The 19,673-nt window shown below is 44.3% G+C and overlaps 2 protein-coding genes across 2 annotated transcripts; one reads left to right on the forward strand and one right to left on the reverse strand.

Moving 5' to 3' along the window:
- Positions 1-687: 687 nt before the first annotated feature.
- Positions 688-5,587, forward strand: LOC121590833 (probable fatty acid-binding protein). The gene is made up of 2 exons (XM_041910874.1): positions 688-894; positions 4,791-5,587. The coding sequence occupies exons 1-2, from the start codon at positions 822-824 to the stop codon at positions 5,111-5,113; spliced, it is 396 nt and encodes a 131-aa protein (XP_041766808.1). The 5' UTR covers positions 688-821; the 3' UTR covers positions 5,114-5,587.
- Positions 5,588-8,918: 3,331 nt separating this feature from the next.
- LOC121589322 (probable fatty acid-binding protein) lies at positions 8,919-13,797 on the reverse strand. Its single transcript, XM_041908130.1, has 2 exons — positions 13,606-13,797; positions 8,919-9,718 (listed from the first exon to the last, which is right to left on the reverse strand). The coding sequence occupies exons 1-2, from the start codon at positions 13,676-13,678 to the stop codon at positions 9,396-9,398; spliced, it is 396 nt and encodes a 131-aa protein (XP_041764064.1). The 5' UTR covers positions 13,679-13,797; the 3' UTR covers positions 8,919-9,395.
- Positions 13,798-19,673: the final 5,876 nt, after the last annotated feature.

Below are 19,673 nucleotides of genomic sequence, written 5' to 3' on the forward strand. Positions count from 1 at the left end.
GAGTACAATATTCTGATCATTCTGTCACTGGCTGACACTTGCTGACTTGTGTAGACCGGGCTTAACAATCATGGAGCAGGCGTTGTTTTGCACCGGCGATATATCGTACGATATAAATGACGTCATTTTCGTCCAATGATTGTTTTCCGTTCAAATACAATGCAATTTTAAGGGAGAACAGGGACGAAAATGGAGAAAGAGATAATTGAGCAAAAAAAAAAATATTGTTAAAACATAAAACACTGTTATGTCCGTGTTGAATACAGCCGAAAACTCAGATCGTTTGAATGATAAGTTTGAAATGATTCTTATCCGTTCTTTCGTAGTCTAATTTTCACACCAAAAATGCTACTTTCTGTGCACGATGTGGTCAAAGTCCATTTTGAAAGTTGATTGGAACTTAACACAAAATCGAACGTTATTCCTATCTCCAACCGGAGTGCATGGATATCAAGCCCTAAAATTAGATAAAACCCCATCTATCTGCCGATATCAACCTCCACCTCAACGCTGCTCACCACCCGTACATTCAAACGCGCGTTTGACACGATGCGTTATCTTCGACCGTTACGTCCGTGCCACGGGCGATGTCCGCTAGAGGACGCCACCTGCTGTCGTGCTTCGCCGCACGAAGTCCGCCGATCCCGACACCGCGGTGGGATGGTGTATTTAACCACACGGCCTGGGAGAGAGAGAGCTAAGTTCGGTGCCAGACACAGCGAGGGACAGAAGTCGATTTCCCGGCCTTTCATCGCAAGCAACATTCGATTGCATTTCCCAAACACTCATCCCGTGTAAAACCACCTCACTTTACATCCACAATGGCCGTCTGGGAAGGAAAGAAGTACAAGATGGAGAAGTCGGAGGGATTCGATGACTACATGAAGGCTCTCGGTAAGTACAGACGATCGTCAGCGGTGAGGTGTGTGGGGAGTGCAAGTGGGGGGCCTAAAAACGCCGGTTCGTTTTCCCAAACGATCGGAAGCCAAAGTGGGTGTGAAATGCGTGTGTGGTTAGAAAAAAATTGTGCAAAGCTAGCAGATTCCACATCGTTTGTCACAGTTTTAGTTGAATCTTTTGCAAAAATCAGCATCAATAGGAGACAGTGGGTCAGTGTAATTTAGAACACATCGTGCGAGCTATCATCCGATGCTGTATATCTGCTTCTTGCTGTCTCTCTCCTTCTATCTTTCGGTTGTCGTTTGCTTTCAGTCTAGCCTACTACAACGAGCAAAGTTTCTCTCAGCTACGCACCACATCGTGCGATGCAAGGGCGCGTTTGCGCTGAAGAGAATCCAAAGACCAGAATGAAGAGAGGGGTGAAATGAAACGGGTAGTTAACACGCTAACATCGTTCGTTGGTTCAGCACAAAAAATACGCAATACGAAGCTCTCCTGGAATGACGAGCCAGCGAATTCCTTCTCGATGGCATCCTGCTGCTTTATCTCGAAAATTAGTTTATATTTTTAAACTGAACTGTTCTGTTGGAAGAACAGCATTCCTTGAATCGATTTGTTTGCAACTTGCACAATACAGTCTCGCGCCATTGGATGCAGAAAAGACCGGTTTTTCTAACCGGCCGGCTCAACGATGCATCGATAGTGCTTCTTTGCGAACGACACAACACGCTGAACAAATGTAGCGAAGAGAGAAATGTCCGCGTGTCGATTAGATGGCACGGGTCGATGGCCTTTCCAACGATTCAAATACACACTTGCGCGCAGCGTAGTTGTTGTGTTGCGTATTGTCGCATCTATTCCGCTTGGGGGGCTTGTCAAGCGGATGGGCAAAAGCAGGCGGTGCAATGTTCTGTGCTGTCATTACTTCATGGCACACTTTTCCGGTCACGCTTGAGTACTTTCCAATCCGTCACAAACATACAAGAGTGGCGCGATGCCCGAAATCACGTGGTGGACAATGTTTGAATTTGTGTCGTTGCAGCAAAATAACACTTTTTTGTATGAAATGAGTCACTGCAGAGCGTCAATTTCGCTTTCTAAAGGTACATTTGTCCACAACAACAAAGTACATGTAGCTCCATTTTCAAGTCGCTTCAAGTGACTCCTTATGGCAAAATTTGTGTTTATTGCATTAATCATACTCAATTTGCCGCACAACGGGTTCATAAGAGGAACGGCAGACTTCCTTCCAATGAAAGCAACGGTGCATTGCAAATACCAGACAGACACTTCCGGAGAATCACTTGGCTTCTTCAATCGCTCACGAACTCACGTGACGATGACTGGAAGAATGCACTCAGCAGAAAGTAAAATGCCATAATCAAATGGTCTACAGTGCATGACCTCTAGACGGCTTCCTTTCTGGCGGTGCAATAAAGAGATCTCGCGCGCGTTGTCTGACCGAGACCATTGTGAATCAATTAATATCAATCCAATTGCCGGTCAGTGCGGCTGCGTTTCTTTCCCCACATCCGCGTGCCAGAGCTGCACAATACAGCGGTTTGTTGTAGCTGAAGTATTTTCCCATGCCACCCGAGGTGACACTTGTCATACAATCCAACGGCGGTAGTCAGACTACCCGATCCTTCCCAAGAAGAGGCCCCTTTGGAGGCCGAGCTAACGCAACGGAATCTCTGTTTAAACACGACCCGCAGGCCAACATACACCGTGGCAGAGGCTTAAGAGGTTCAATTGGGTAAAGAAGAGGGCAGCATAATTGAATCAAGAATCCATTATATTATCCCATTTACACTCGTTTGTCGGTCAGGGGTGAGGGCAGTAGTCAACTGCCTGAAGAGAACTGAAGTGACGGTGGACGTTGTTATCTCCTCGGTGGCCAGATCGAGAACCGATGTTCCCGATGACGACACCAACAGCACTGATTGCGGAAGGCAGCACAAGATAGCACGATAGATGGAAGGCAGCACGATGGATAATAGACCAACTTCATTATCATTAACGCAACGAATTAGGCTTCTTCCCATATTTTGCGTCAGCCCTGGGCCATATCAGCTGATCAGTGTAACACAATTAATCCTCACCATTTCGCAAAATATGTACAGTTGACGCCATATTTGCGTAAAACATGTAATTATAATGATGCCTCGTGTGTTCCCCCATTGCCGCTCTCCCTGGTCGCTACCCTCGACATCGTCTCCCTGGTAGAGACAAGCGAGCAAAACACAAAAAAGCATTAGCTGCACTACTACCTGTTGCTAACGATTTTGTCAGGTCGACACGCAATGTTTATTGCATAATTTCGGTTCATTTAAGCGTCACTTGAAATTACCGATCCAACAAAGCGGCGTCGTCGACGACGGTGTTGTCGTCGCCCGGTCGGTGTGGCCTGTGGTTGGGTCGGGTAGTTTTCCATCGATTGTTAATCGAGCTGGAATTAATGCTTTCCGTCGTCGCTTCCAACCAGCAGCAGCAACTCGTAGCACTTTCGAGGCAGGACAAATTTAAACCGAAACGTTTGCGGAACAGACCAGTAGAACGGGAGAACCCAAAAGAAAAGACGGAACGGAGAGCGTGCTGGTGTTTGATGGATTTATTCGACTGTACCCAGATAAGCGATGATAAGACTCGCAAGTTGCACTCCAGCAGAGACCTGCAGGGACGTTTGTCTTTTTCTCGGTATGCCTCAGTTGGGTACATTGATTAAAGGCCTAAATATCGATAAGCCAGTAAAAGACCCAGTTGCCAGTCATTAGGTCTCGGCCCGGTAAGGCTTGTAATCGGTGCTCGATAAAAAGATGAAACATTTCTACACTTTGTGTGATCGAAAACTTACTTCACGCGGGAATGAACGTGGCCCAGGAAAGATTGTAGGAAGAAAAAGCGCCGGAGTGCAAGATTAAGACGTCCCGAGCACCTTTGAACTTTCGTGACGGGGGCCGCTTATCGGGGAATTGAGCTTAACAGTTGAGCCCTCGTGCTGCGGTCAGTTTAAAATAAACATAATCGCCCTGATTGTTCCCTTGCCGCACGCTATAGGTAGTAGTAGGTGAAGCAATCTGTTATCAGTAACTGCAAACGTGAGAAAAAAATATGTTGTGTAACGATGCAGTCATATTTCCAGAAGGATGTTTGCTCTGTTTGCACCACGGGAAGAATACTCTTCGACAGTTCGTCCATTTGGTAGACTTATTGATTTTTTTTTCTTCCATTTCGTACCAAGCCTCCGACGAATGAAGTATGCATATTAAGCATCAGCCATCCATAAGCGGACAAAGAACGTGGAATAATGCTCATTACCTTAGTACCGCACTCATTGCACGAATATATTTGTGTGACATAAATGGTTGTTTTCCTGCTAGTATAAAGTTCCTAAACTTCCTGAACCACAGGCATCAGTAATGTGCTGCAGACACGGGACGTTGAATTAATTTCCGACGCTGCACCAGGAAGTGGTCGGCATCGTCCAGTAGCAAATGCGCCAAGTCGGCACGCTACCACTCTCTCGTAACAGCATTGGTATTGGTGTACGTTATCGACGTTTGGGTTGGACTTTGACTATACCTTGCCCTTCATGCGGTGTTAGAACCTAAGTCCAACCCTGCCATAGCACGGTAATCAGCTGTAATGTACTCTCCCCTCTATTGCATTGGCGTAGGGTGGGTGTGTTTTGTGATAGTGGCGTCAAATTATGGACGATCGAATAATGAGGCTATGCCTGCATCAAATGCATTCTTTCGCGCTCAAGGACCATACCCTGACTGCATTGATAACGTCAGTCCCAGCGATTGATAACGATATCAATATCGATATCTTTTGCGCAATATTGACCAACTCTCTCTCTCTCTCTCTTCTCTTCCTTCTCGGTTCAGGTGTCGGCATGGTGCTTCGCAAGCTTGGCAACAGCATCTCGCCCACGGTGGAGCTCGTGAAGAACGGTGACGAGTACACGTTCAACACGCTGTCCACCTTCAAGAACACGACGATCAAGTTCAAGCTGGGCGAGGAGTTCGATGAGGAAACCGTCGATGGACGTATGGTCAAGTCGGTCTGCACCTTCGATGGCAACAAGCTGATCCACGAGCAGAAGGGCGAGAAGCCGACCACGATCGTGCGCGAGTTCACTGCCACCGATCTGACCGCCACCATGACTGCCGGCAACGCCAAGTGCGTCCGCTACTACAAGGCCGTCTAAGAAGGACCGACCGACCGAGCGAGCGAGCTTCTTCGCCGGAGCAACTACACTCGATCTGTGACCGAGTGGACCTTTGCTTTACCATCAGGACATCACATTTCCAGCATCATTCGCATTTAGATTCTACTGCATGGAGAGGACGTAGCAACTAACAGACTAAACGGAGAAACACACACAGACACAGAGCCCTTGCGGGTGAGGAGCCTGCAGACGTGCGGTTGCAAAAGGATGTGTGCGTGCGTGTGTGACTGTATTTATAAGAGACCATCGCGGTGTGGTCGTGGAACGCGTGTGTACGTGTGTGCGTGTGCACGTACCGAAGAAGCGAACAATAGCGGTAGTGCGTTTTGCTCATTTGCGATCGTTTATGTATATATTTCGTACGAAATATTATGATTTGATCATAATCCTCAATCCTTGTTTGTGTTGCTCATTCACCAATCGTCAAGAATAAAAAGACCAAGCTTAAACGAATCTGCTGTGTTTTGTTGTGTAGAGTCGGTTAGTACTCTGTTTCATTATTTTATGCAGACATTGTATGTAAGTTTTACCCTTGCTCTTATTTTTCAGACACAGCAATGTGATGTACATCCCGCTACACAACATGTCATTTGAACTACTAATGAAAACTGATAAAAAGTAGAAGATTGGAAAACCCCGAACTTGGACGTGCTGCGTCCCCACGACCAGCACGCATCAGCATTCAATGATAATTCACTTTTTGACTCATTTACTACTCCTCTTAACCCATCGGATATGATCCACTTTGTCTGATATTATGCTATTTTTTACAACTATGTTTGGGTCGGCCCCGGTAACTCACTTGGTTTACCAATATGCCCACCATGGATGAAGTTCTAGCCCATGAGTGGCCTAAGAAACATTGCCTAAGCTTTTTACACGTAAACATTTTTTAAAGTATTCTTTATTATGAGTGTACTAAGTCACATAGTTTTAACATGTCTTTTGAAGATGCTTAGAAGTTTTTAAAGTTGCTAAACCTTTAAAACGTTCTGAAGACGCTTAAATGACTGTTAAAACTGTAATTGGAGTTTTGATTCCTGGCTTGTATTGCTTGTACTGTAAATGTATTCTTAAGCACGTTTAAGGACTTGTTATTTGAGACTATACAAGTTGTACATGAAATACGCTATTAACGCAAAACGTGGATAAGCCGAGTATTTCTATCTTCTGCGTAAGTTGTATTTTGCAGTTTTCAGCCATAATATATTTATTTTTCTTGTTCCTTTTGCTTGTCTTCTTCTTCTTCTTAGGCTCAACAACCGATGCCGGTCAAGGCCTGCCAACACACTTGTGGGGTTGGCTTTCAGTGACTTATTGATTCCCCCCATAGCAGGATAGTCAGTCCTACGTATGGCGGCACGGTCTATTTGGGGCTTGAACCCATGACGGGCATGTTGTTAAGTCGTACGAGTTGACGACTGTACCATTAGACCGGCCCAACTTCAACTTGCTTGTAGCGGGTGATTTTATTCCCTGCAAAGAATATTTGATATTTATCGAATTCAAATGATCTATGCACGGAATTAATAGAGAAAATCGAAAATCGTATCTGATACTAGGTTCCGCGTATCTATCTCCTTTGTACGTGGAGAGTCCTAACACTTATTAGTCTGCACAAGCGCTTCCTAAAGCTATGCGCTTTTTAAAACGATATTAGCCAAACATATTGCACTACAAATCAACAAAACTTGTGATCAAGAAAGTCCTTCTGATCTTAAGCCAATGGAATCCATTTTTATTGATATGATATTACTGAAGCGCTTTTTTTTTCAAATTATTATAACGTATTTCAACAGTGAAATTTTCTTGACATGGATTTCTGCTACGCGAGCATTTAAATTAGAAAAAAATATCAAGACAACATGATAATTCTCAAATAACTCTCAACCATTATTATGACTTCATATGTAATTCTTCATTGCCGTCTCAAGAACATATCCATAGCAATATGCTGTAATTTTGATAGTTTATTTGCGCCTCACATCTTAAAGGTCTAGAAATGGTTTTAACTAGTAGTCTTAACAGAGTTCTGTAGATGGGCCCTTTCAGTCTTAAGTGAGTTTTATTTTATAGTTTTCGGTTGCTCGGTCCTTAGCTACAGTTTCCCATCTATGCAGGCAGTCAATCTCCGAAAAGGCCTGCTTCACCTGACCTAGCAATCGAGTTATTGTATGCTGAAATACGCCCAGAGCGTTTGCATCCTCCATTTGGTGGTCCATTTGGTCATCCGCGAAGCAAAGCCATTGGAACTATCGATAAAAGTTTGTGCCCAGGATGTCGTTGTCTAGCGCTGCATCCTTGCACCTTATTATGCCAAGAACATTCGTCCATTCCAGCTTGTCGGCCTTTTTCGTAAACTGCATGAATGACGCCCAGCTTTCATTCTTGCGATAGTTCTTATTGCTATCAAATTCTCATGATAAGATAATACATTTTGACTGTGGTCGCATCTTGAACAGCTTGACCACCATCGCTACCACCGAACCTGTTACTCTTAAGCTGCTCTATAACGCTTACAATCTCATCCAGAGATGGTGGTGGCAACTCGTCATCTGCATCATTGCTGTATTACTGGTATTGCTGCTGTTGCCTTGTTCCCCTTCTTGCGTCTCCCGAGTTGCCTGTCCCGTTAAGGTGCCAATGGAAGTAGTACCTATACCTTTGCCCTACCTTTCATTCGCCTCTCGTTCTGTACGAAGTTTTCCCTTCGCATCTTAGTAGATTGCGGTTGTAAATTGCGGTTTATTACGTAGGTAAAAGAATGTATTGATATGGGTTCCCAAGTTCAATTGATATGAAACGATCGTTTGTGATTATTTTGTGAACAAAAATGAGCTAGTTTGTAGCTAGCTATCCACACAAAAAGGGACAGACTTACTTACTTATCCGGCGTTACAACCGCTTCGCGGTCTTTGCCTGCCTCAGGAGTGTCCGAAACCGCTTACGGTCTTGCGCCATGCCTCCTCTGTTCTTGTAGACGGCCTAAAAAGACTTTACGGGCTGGGTCGTCCGTTTCCATGCGTACAACATGGCCAACCCACCGAACCCTGGCGAGCTTGATACGCTGCATGACAGTGAGGTCGTCGTACATCTCGTATAGCTCGTCATTATAACAGCTCCTCCATTGTCCTTCCACACATACGGGCCAAGTATCCTTCTGATCGTTTTCCTCTCGAACGTGGCTCAGAGGGTTTCGTCAGATTTGGACAGTGTCCATGTATCAAAGGCGTACGTGAGTACCGGTACTATGTAGGTACTATATAGTCACAGCTTCGTCCGTCGCGACCGGTTCTTTGAGATGAACTGATTTCTCAGACTGTAGAATGATCGGTTGGTAGCTAGCATCCTAGCGCGCAACTCAGCAAAAGGAACAGAAGGGTTAAATATATAAGGAGAGCAATATATGTGAACTAAAATAAAAGCCAAACCAGTAAAAGCCAACGCAGTATCGATGAAACCCCTATTAATATTTGTTACAGCATCATACATGATTATTAGTGCGAGATTTGTTCAATTCAAATTTATACTGAAACATGAGTGCGCCTTGTAAATTTTAATGAAACAATTCGGATATAAATTGATTATATTTACATCATTTTAAAGTATGTAAAGATGAATGTTCTACTTGTAAGAGTGTTCTGCTTTGACTTACTTTTATTTTTCTTAATTTTTTAGCATGGCAGTCCATTGAGCAGCATGATTAAAAATAACATAAACATGGGAAAAACGAAAACATCGAAATAAATAAAAACATACAAATAAAAACATAAAAAGTACAGCGTAATTCCTTCAAGCTTGGTCTTTTTATTCTTGACGATTGGTGAATGAGCAACACAAACAAGGATTGAGGATTATGATCAAATCATAATATTTCGTACGAAATATATACATAAACGATCGCAAATGAGCAAAACGCACTATCGCTATTGTTCGCTTCTTCGGTACGTGCACACGCACACACGTACACACGCGTTCCACGACCACACCGCGATGGTCTCTTATAAATACAGTCACACACGCACGCACACATCCTTTTGCAACCGCACGTCTGCAGGCTCCTCACCCGCAAGGGCTCTGTGTCTGTGTGTGTTTCTCCGTTTAGTCTGTTAGTTGCTACGTCCTCTCCATGCAGTAGAATCTAAATGCGAATGATGCTGGAAATGTGATGTCCTGATGGTAAAGCAAAGGTCCACTCGGTCACAGATCGAGTGTAGTTGCTCCGGCGAAGAAGCTCGCTCGCTCGGTCGGTCGGTCCTTCTTAGACGGCCTTGTAGTAGCGGACGCACTTGGCGTTGCCGGCAGTCATGGTGGCGGTCAGATCGGTGGCAGTGAACTCGCGCACGATCGTGGTCGGCTTCTCGCCCTTCTGCTCGTGGATCAGCTTGTTGCCATCGAAGGTGCAGACCGACTTGACCATACGTCCATCGACGGTTTCCTCATCGAACTCCTCGCCCAGCTTGAACTTGATCGTCGTGTTCTTGAAGGTGGACAGCGTGTTGAACGTGTACTCGTCACCGTTCTTCACGAGCTCCACCGTGGGCGAGATGCTGTTGCCAAGCTTGCGAAGCACCATGCCGACACCTGAACCGAGAAGGAAGAGAAAGAGAGAGAGAGAGAGAGAGTTGGTCAATATTGCGCAAAAGATATCGATATTGATATCGTTATCAATCGCTGGGACTGACGTTATCAATGCAGTCAGGGTATGGTCCTTGAGCGCGAAAGAATGCATTTGATGCAGGCATAGCCTCATTATTCGATCGTCCATAATTTGACGCCACTATCACATAACACACCCACCCTACGCCAATGCAATAGAGGGGAGAGTACATTACAGCTGATTACCGTGCTATGGCAGGGTTGGACTTAGGTTCTAACTCCGCATGAAGGGCAAGGTATAGTCAAAGTCCAACCCAAACGTCGATAACGTACACCAATACCAATGCTGTTACGAGAGAGTGGTAGCGTGCCGACTTGGCGCATTTGCTACTGGACGATGCCGACCACTTCCTGGTGCAGCGTCGGAAATTAATTCAACGTCCCGTGTCTGCAGCACATTACTGATGCCTGTGGTTCAGGAAGTTTAGGAACTTTATACTAGCAGGAAAACAACCATTTATGTCACACAAATATATTCGTGCAATGAGTGCGGTACTAAGGTAATGAGCATTATTCCACGTTCTTTGTCCGCTTATGGATGGCTGATGCTTAATATGCATACTTCATTCGTCGGAGGCTTGGTACGAAATGGAAGAAAAAAAAATCAATAAGTCTACCAAATGAAAGAACTGTCGAAGAGTATTCTGCCCGTTAGGCTGCCCACTAAGGTGCAAACAGAGCAAACATCCTTCTGGAAATATGACTGCATCGTTACACAACATATTTTTTTCTCACGTTTGCAGTTGCTGATAACAGATTGCTTCACCTACTACTACCTATAGCGTGCGGCAAGGGAACAATCAGGGCGATTATGTTTATTTTAAACTGACCGCAGCACGAGGGCTCAACTGTTAAGCTCAATTCCCCGATAAGCGGCCCCCGTCACGAAAGTTCAAAGGTGCTCGGGACGTCTTAATCTTGCACTCCGGCGCTTTTTCTCCCTACAATCTTTCCTGGGCCACGTTCATTCCCGCGTGAAGTAAGTTTTCGATCACACAAAGTGTAGAAATGTTTCATCTTTTTATCGAGCACCGATTACAAGCCTTGCCGGGCCGAGACCTAATGACTGGCAACTGGGTCTTTTACTGGCTTATCGATATTTAGGCCTTTAATCAATGTACCCAACTGAGGCATACTGAGAAAAAGACAAACGTCCCTGCAGGTCTCTGCTGGAGTGCAACTTGCGAGTCTTATCATCGCTTATCTGGGTACAGTCGAATAAATCCATCAAACACCAGCACGCCCTCCGTTCCGTCTTTTCTTTTGGGTTCTCCCGTTCTACTGGCCTGTTCCACAAACGTTTCGGTTTAAATTTGTCCTGCCTCGAAAGTGCTACGAGTTGCTGCTGCTGGTTGGAAGCGACGACGGAAAGCATTAATTCCAGCTCGATTAACAATCGATGGAAAACTACCCGACCCAACCACAGGCCACACCGACCGGGCGACGACAACACCGTCGTCGACGACGCCGCTTTGTTGGATCGGTAATTTCAAGTGACGCTTAAATGAACCGAAATTATGCAATAAACATTGCGTGTCGACCTGACAAAATCGTTAGCAACAGGTAGTAGTGCAGCTAATGCTTTTTTGTGTTTTGCTCGCTTGTCTCTACCAGGGAGAGCGGCAATGGGGGAACACACGAGGCATCATTATAATTACATGTTTTACGCAAATATGGCGTCAACTGTACATATTTTGCGAAATGGTGAGGATTAATTGTGTTACACTGATCAGCTGATATGGCCCAGGGCTGACGCAAAATATGGGAAGAAGCCTAATTCGTTGCGTTAATGATAATGAAGTTGGTCTATTATCCATCGTGCTGCCTTCCATCTATCGTGCTATCTTGTGCTGCCTTCCGCAATCAGTGCTGTTGGTGTCGTCATCGGGAACATCGGTTCTCGATCTGGCCACCGAGGAGATAACAACGTCCACCGTCACTTCAGTTCTCTTCAGGCAGTTGACTACTGCCCTCACCCCTGACCGACAAACGAGTGTAAATGGGATAATATAATGGATTCTTGATTCAATTATGCTGCCCTCTTCTTTACCCAATTGAACCTCTTAAGCCTCTGCCACGGTGTATGTTGGCCTGCGGGTCGTGTTTAAACAGAGATTCCGTTGCGTTAGCTCGGCCTCCAAAGGGGCCTCTTCTTGGGAAGGATCGGGTAGTCTGACTACCGCCGTTGGATTGTATGACAAGTGTCACCTCGGGTGGCATGGGAAAATACTTCAGCTACAACAAACCGCTGTATTGTGCAGCTCTGGCACGCGGATGTGGGGAAAGAAACGCAGCCGCACTGACCGGCAATTGGATTGATATTAATTGATTCACAATGGTCTCGGTCAGACAACGCGCGCGAGATCTCTTTATTGCACCGCCAGAAAGGAAGCCGTCTAGAGGTCATGCACTGTAGACCATTTGATTATGGCATTTTACTTTCTGCTGAGTGCATTCTTCCAGTCATCGTCACGTGAGTTCGTGAGCGATTGAAGAAGCCAAGTGATTCTCCGGAAGTGTCTGTCTGGTATTTGCAATGCACCGTTGCTTTCATTGGAAGGAAGTCTGCCGTTCCTCTTATGAACCCGTTGTGCGGCAAATTGAGTATGATTAATGCAATAAACACAAATTTTGCCATAAGGAGTCACTTGAAGCGACTTGAAAATGGAGCTACATGTACTTTGTTGTTGTGGACAAATGTACCTTTAGAAAGCGAAATTGACGCTCTGCAGTGACTCATTTCATACAAAAAAGTGTTATTTTGCTGCAACGACACAAATTCAAACATTGTCCACCACGTGATTTCGGGCATCGCGCCACTCTTGTATGTTTGTGACGGATTGGAAAGTACTCAAGCGTGACCGGAAAAGTGTGCCATGAAGTAATGACAGCACAGAACATTGCACCGCCTGCTTTTGCCCATCCGCTTGACAAGCCCCCCAAGCGGAATAGATGCGACAATACGCAACACAACAACTACGCTGCGCGCAAGTGTGTATTTGAATCGTTGGAAAGGCCATCGACCCGTGCCATCTAATCGACACGCGGACATTTCTCTCTTCGCTACATTTGTTCAGCGTGTTGTGTCGTTCGCAAAGAAGCACTATCGATGCATCGTTGAGCCGGCCGGTTAGAAAAACCGGTCTTTTCTGCATCCAATGGCGCGAGACTGTATTGTGCAAGTTGCAAACAAATCGATTCAAGGAATGCTGTTCTTCCAACAGAACAGTTCAGTTTAAAAATATAAACTAATTTTCGAGATAAAGCAGCAGGATGCCATCGAGAAGGAATTCGCTGGCTCGTCATTCCAGGAGAGCTTCGTATTGCGTATTTTTTGTGCTGAACCAACGAACGATGTTAGCGTGTTAACTACCCGTTTCATTTCACCCCTCTCTTCATTCTGGTCTTTGGATTCTCTTCAGCGCAAACGCGCCCTTGCATCGCACGATGTGGTGCGTAGCTGAGAGAAACTTTGCTCGTTGTAGTAGGCTAGACTGAAAGCAAACGACAACCGAAAGATAGAAGGAGAGAGACAGCAAGAAGCAGATATACAGCATCGGATGATAGCTCGCACGATGTGTTCTAAATTACACTGACCCACTGTCTCCTATTGATGCTGATTTTTGCAAAAGATTCAACTAAAACTGTGACAAACGATGTGGAATCTGCTAGCTTTACACAAGTTTTTTCTAACCACACACGCATTTCACACCCACTTTGGCTTCCGATCGTTTGGGAAAACGAACCGGCGTTTTTAGGCCCCCCACTTGCACTCCCCACACACCTCACCGCTGACGATCGTCTGTACTTACCGAGAGCCTTCATGTAGTCATCGAATCCCTCCGACTTCTCCATCTTGTACTTCTTTCCTTCCCAGACGGCCATTGTGGATGTAAAGTGAGGTGGTTTTACACGGGATGAGGGTTTGGGAAATGCAATCGAATGTTGCTTGCGATGAAAGGCCGGGAAATCGACTTCTGTCCCTCGCTGTGTCTGGCACCGAACTTAGCTCTCTCTCTCCCAGGCCGTGTGGTTAAATACACCATCCCACCGCGGTGTCGGGATCGGCGGACTTCGTGCGGCGAAGCACGACAGCAGGTGGCGTCCTCTAGCGGACATCGCCCGTGGCACGGACGTAACGGTCGAAGATAACGCATCGTGTCAAACGCGCGTTTGAATGTACGGGTGGTGAGCAGCGTTGAGGTGGAGGTTGACATCGGCAGATAGATGGGGTTTTATCTAATTTTAGTGCTTGATATCCATGCACTTCGGTTGGAGATAGGAATAATGTTTGCCTTGGTGCATCTAAAGGGATAAGCAAAACAGTGTTTGGTTAACTTTGGCGGAGAATTTAAAAATGTGTTTCCCAGCAAGAGTGATTGACGGGAATTTTATTCTACATATTTTTGACTTAATTTTTTGACGCACTATAGCGAGGTATTTTTGTTTTCCGTGAATGCACTGGCTTGACGTGACCAATTTATAGTTATAAAATGACATATTAAGTAACTGCACGGATAAGAAGTGATCCATGTCCGTTTTACAGCAAACATCAACGTGATTTATAAGAGTCATCGACTGGAGCTAATGTAATTTTAAATTATTTGTCGAAATGATTGCTATGCTCGGAAACTTTTTCAATAAAATAGTGAATAAGAATGAACTTAGGTGATATAATCTGAGTAAGTTTTGATCACAGTTAAATGAGATAACCGAAGTAAAATGTATCTTCAACTTCTTCAACTTCATCTAATGTTTAACAGCTGAAAACAATAGCTTCCAAACATTATCGCACTATTTGCACTGATTCAAAAAAGTACCATTTAGAAGTAACATTTAGCTAAGGAGGTAACTGGATGTAATAATTTGTAATTCAAATGCATGCAGCAATTGCAAATTTCTGTTCATAAAAATATGATTTCAAGTGATTTGTTCAATTATGCTCAAACAAACAACGAACAGTAAGGCTACAATTGGAAAACTTTACAAATTTTAATGTTATTTGTAATGTTTGGAACTATTTATAGTCCTATCGAATGAAACACGAACTATGATTGAATCATAGTTGGAAAACATTTAGCTTTTATCAAATAATTTGTTCGTATATCTTTTTTAGTCTACAAACTCCAATACTTAATAAACTATAATTTACTAACAAAGTTATGTTTAACTAACAACGTAGAAAAGAGTTTCAAAATTATTTACCAGTGTATTTTTCGTTAAATTTCTTTGATTAAAAAAAATATTTTAATGTTCTTTAAAAGAAGATAATCATGATAAATAATAATGTTATGTTGGTTACATTTGTGAAAAAACCAGAATGGTACCTTTCCTTATTAATATTTTATTCAGCTACAACAAAATGGACAAACTGTCAAAGAAACTAATATATAAATATATATGTTTTTTTTTTAAATAATGTATATAGTACGCTTACATGTTTTTGAATTTTTTTTATTGAAATTTAAATTTTATATCAATCATACAAAATAAACTTGTGAGGTTTCATTGAATTTAGGAACCCATTCCCCATATTTGGTGCGGTTCTCACCAAAAACACGCTACCGTCGTATAGTACATACCTTTTTCTCGAAAGGGTCATAAAATATGCATCCTTCAATCGTTGAAGGATAAAAATACCGACTGTTCTGCATCGCTGGCAGCCGGCGTACACCGAACATCCTAAAAATAAAGTGCCCGAAATATAACCCCTTTGCATAGCCGGCCAACCAAAGATGCTACCGCGGGAGCGTCTCCAGCGGGCATACGTGCATACGTGCGAGCATATTACCGGTGTGCCCTTTGGCCGGTGGCTCGGCTGGGTGTGGTAGGCTTGGGCGAGCCGTGCCGCATTATCGATTTCGATCCGGGATCATCTTTGGTAATGGCTCTAAATTCGATGCCGTCGGTGCTTCTTCAGTGCCTGGCATGGGGCCCGGTGATCCGATAAGAAAATCCCTCCCGCTCCGCAAAGGTCAAGATAAGATAATTGGACGAGGGACTCGAGGTTTCGTGTCCGGGTAGTGGACCCTAAAACTGGATTTATTTTTGTTTTTCGTGTGTATTACACCACTGTGCTGTTTTTTTCTGTTCAGGGATGCAGCCTGTGTTTACGTTCGCGTTTCCGCAAGGTGCGGTCGACCCTCGATCGAATAAAACTAATCCCACGAGACAAAAACAGAGGATGAAAAAAGAAGGCACAAGGCGAACAAAAACAACGGTTAAAGTTTTACACTTTGTTGTTGTTTTTGTTGCTCGCTGTAGCATCACAAGGTGGTTGAGAGGAGCTCGGTGGTCCGTGTTTTGATGGCACATTAGCTACGGAACGTTTCTCATCCTTCCAACAACTAACCGCGAACACGCTACATTGGGATTTAGAAGTTTGTGGCTTCGGCAGAGGAGAAAAACTTGCCTGTCCATTCGATAACAGGGAAGTGGAAAGGACACCAAATGGATAAGGCATCTAGCAGTATTACAGCGGTGGACTGCACTGAGAGCAAAGCTGAAACGGCTTTGAGGCTGGGAGCTGATGGCTTGGGTTTCTCAAAGAAAGAGTTTATATGTATTTTTGTTTTTCTTCAAGTGTGCTTAAGCAACAATTTTATGCTTAACGAACCTAAGCTGTAACGCGATTCTGAAGCTCCTTTAGCTGCTTAACGTTGAAACAGCGGCATTAAGGAAACAGGTTGTGTTTATATTACTTTGTATTCAACGAACGGTAGATACTATCCCATTTTTGTGAGACAAAAGAGCGATTTGATTGATTGATAATCCATATTCATAGTTATTCATTGTTTAATAGTCAAAAGCATCCTAAAATAAACTAATTTAACAATGAGTTTCTAAAACAATTTTATTATTGCCGCCCTTTTTGTTGGATCTTGATTTCACTTTAATGCTTCGAGCATTCCAATCCTATAATGTTATTGGTCACTATTTTACTAAAGGCTTTTGTGGTAATCATATTCCCTCTGTACCTATGACTACGTCTCGTATGGTTTTATGGGTAGTCTGAAGGGGCTGAGTTCTTTGGTAGCTCAAGAACAATAAAGCCTTATAGCGTTTGGCAATAATGAATCATGATTCAGGAAGTTTGGGATACTTTCTTGAATCTTACTTATGTGAAATGCACTTTATAGGATGGGTTTGGACTGCTCAAGGTACCCATTTTGGACAGGCTCACTGGAAATTCCTATTGGATTCTTCCAAAAAAGGTGCTGTAAAGTATCCCACAAGTATTAGAACCCTAGAAACTCTCGTCGAGAAAAAAAAATGTATTGCTACTTTAACAGTACAATTTAAAGAGCAGAATAGTAGCTGTAGATCTGCAACAGTTATGTAGACGACGGAGTTTCAGCGCCATCTTGGAGTTATGTAGCCTGCCTTAACACCAAGGCTAGATGGTTGGGTTGAACTGGCAGCATAGCATATTCTTCGGAGTGCTACATGGTCCTGTTCTAAGGAATTGCACAAAATCCTAAAAATAACAAAACATTCAGACAAATAGATTGATTATCAAGGCAATGACAATCAAATTGGAAAGTCCTAGGGTCTGCACATGAGCAATACCCTATTGGGAACCGAGATGGCGACCATTTTCACGAGAATGCTATCTAACTAGAGGAGCGACAAAATTCTGAGTTTCAAAAGACGTAAAAAAAATATATATTCATTTCGAATGCGGCCAACAAGTTTCAAGTTTCTGATTGAAGTCGGATGCCATGCCTTAGAAGACCATTTTAGTAACTCTAATCATCCCAAGAAGAAGAACCTCAGCGAGTCCAGGAGAGAGTATGTTTTCGATTACATCAAAATTGTCCATATTTGCCTACCTAAGAACGGAGCGAAGTGGAGAGTCCCTGCAATGGTATGGAGGTAAAATATAAAGTAGACTCCTTCACATCAAAGCTATCCATAGGGCTGTTTAGGACAGGCACAAGCTGCACTTTCACTTTGATAAGCGAGGTTTTTTTCCCTTCATCCCTTTGTGAAACCGTCAACTCTACATATAAGAAAAAGGTTGCAAATAACCGAAGCAAGGAAAACTTTCCACCCCATTATCACGCAGTAAGTAACGCTCTACTCGGAGTTTCGGCGGGCGAGAAAACATGTAAACATTGTGCTTTCGGTGCCAGTAGAAGCGGGCAATCGAGGGAGCTTCGTTTTTCGTTCCCTTGCGCTTTTCGCGAAACCATCCCAACAACAAACAACCCTCCATCCTCCTTTCCACCAGCCCCACGCTTCTACGCACACTTTTACGCATCGTTTACCTGCGTGCTTTTTTGTCCTAAAAGCTCGATACACGCACCCACCCACCCAAACACACACACACACGCGCGCGAACATACGTTCAGGAAGTGCTTGTGGTAGCTTTGTGACGATGCCAGACGCCGAAGCGCCGAGCGGTCGTGCGACGCTCCGGTGCGTTGGTATAAGTAGGCCAAAAGTGCATCCGTGTGTAGCCGAAGTCTCGCGGGCGTGCAGTGTGTCTCGTGACCTACCAACGACCGAGCGGTGAGCAAAGAACGTGCAGACGGCATGGCGACAGGCAGTAGGGGTTGAAGCCGTGACGGGGATCCATTTTCCGACTTCGGGTGCTTCCCCTATGGAGGCAACACTCGGATCGTATTCGGCTTTCAGGCAGGGGAAATTTAGCAGCAGCAGCAGCAAACCAATGTATAGCAGCAGGCGGTTGCTGCTCTGCTGCTGCCTGGCAACTGGATTCCTTCGTTTCCGTTTGATTTCGAACCAATTTGGGACGGAACATGTGTCTTGGGCTGTTGGGAAAATTCCCGCGCTTTCTTCTAATGTCCCCCTAATGGAGTGTATATGTGTGTGGACGCATTCCTATCGATTAGCCGCCTCGCAAGAGGTTGAAACACTGAGTGGCAGAGAGGAAACGGAGAGGAAAACGAAAAGGAAATCAAACCATACGAAACCCCCTTAATCCAAAGGCAAACGTACCACACATCGGGGGGAAGAGAGGGGAGGCGAGGTATTGCAAGGTGGGTGCAGGAGGCATTGAGCATTGTAAATTACGACCAGGCAGGATACGTATGAGCCAGCCAGCTTTCAAAGGGGCCACACACACACAACTTTTATGACCCAACAGAGGTGGAACCGTCCCCCACACCTTACCGCCGTAATGAGCGGAACCTTGAAAACTTAAAACATTCAATCGATGTCCGCTTCCGCGGACTATTAATAAAACGCGAGTTTGTTTACTAATTCAGTGGGCAAAGGCAGTGGAGGAGGTCCTTTTTTCTCTTTTTCTTCTTTATTATTTGCGCTTGCGGCGGGGAAACGGAAGGGAAAATAGTAATCATTTTTCCGTGACTAGCGTTTATTTTTTCGTACTTCAATCGTAATGGTCGGTTGTGTGTGGCTCCTAATCTGGACGATATGAAAATGCCGCTCTCGGGCCGATCGATACGCGCGATGCGATGTTTTAACGAACCAAAAGGTGCTTTAGAACGTTTAGCAGCAGTGCGCTTTTAGTATTCTGGTTTTTATTTTTAATTCTGAGCTTGTCGTTTGATGCATTTCTGAGCAAAAGCTTGTCGTTAGAGTTGCCATTGATATTGTATTGAAATGTATTTAATATATTTGCTTACTAGCTGGGTTGATAAACTCTGTATTTATGTGGATTACAATCTCGGTGCGAAATTTGATCAGCCCATACTCTCGTCACCTCACATCAACCAACACTCTCTTGCGAAATGTTGATAAATGCACCCATCAAAGGGCCGACAGTTATAACGTTTAAACTATGCTTTTGACGGATTGCTACAACTTGTCAAAAGGCTGTCCGAATTTTCCCACCACCGAAATGGTTCCCTCGTGCCGTTGCGAGGTGTGCGAGGAAAAGCATCAAATTTCA

Source organism: Anopheles merus, chromosome 2R (genome assembly GCF_017562075.2).
Source record: "Anopheles merus strain MAF chromosome 2R, AmerM5.1, whole genome shotgun sequence".
In the NCBI taxonomy this organism is placed as follows: Eukaryota; Metazoa; Arthropoda; class Insecta; order Diptera; family Culicidae; genus Anopheles; species Anopheles merus.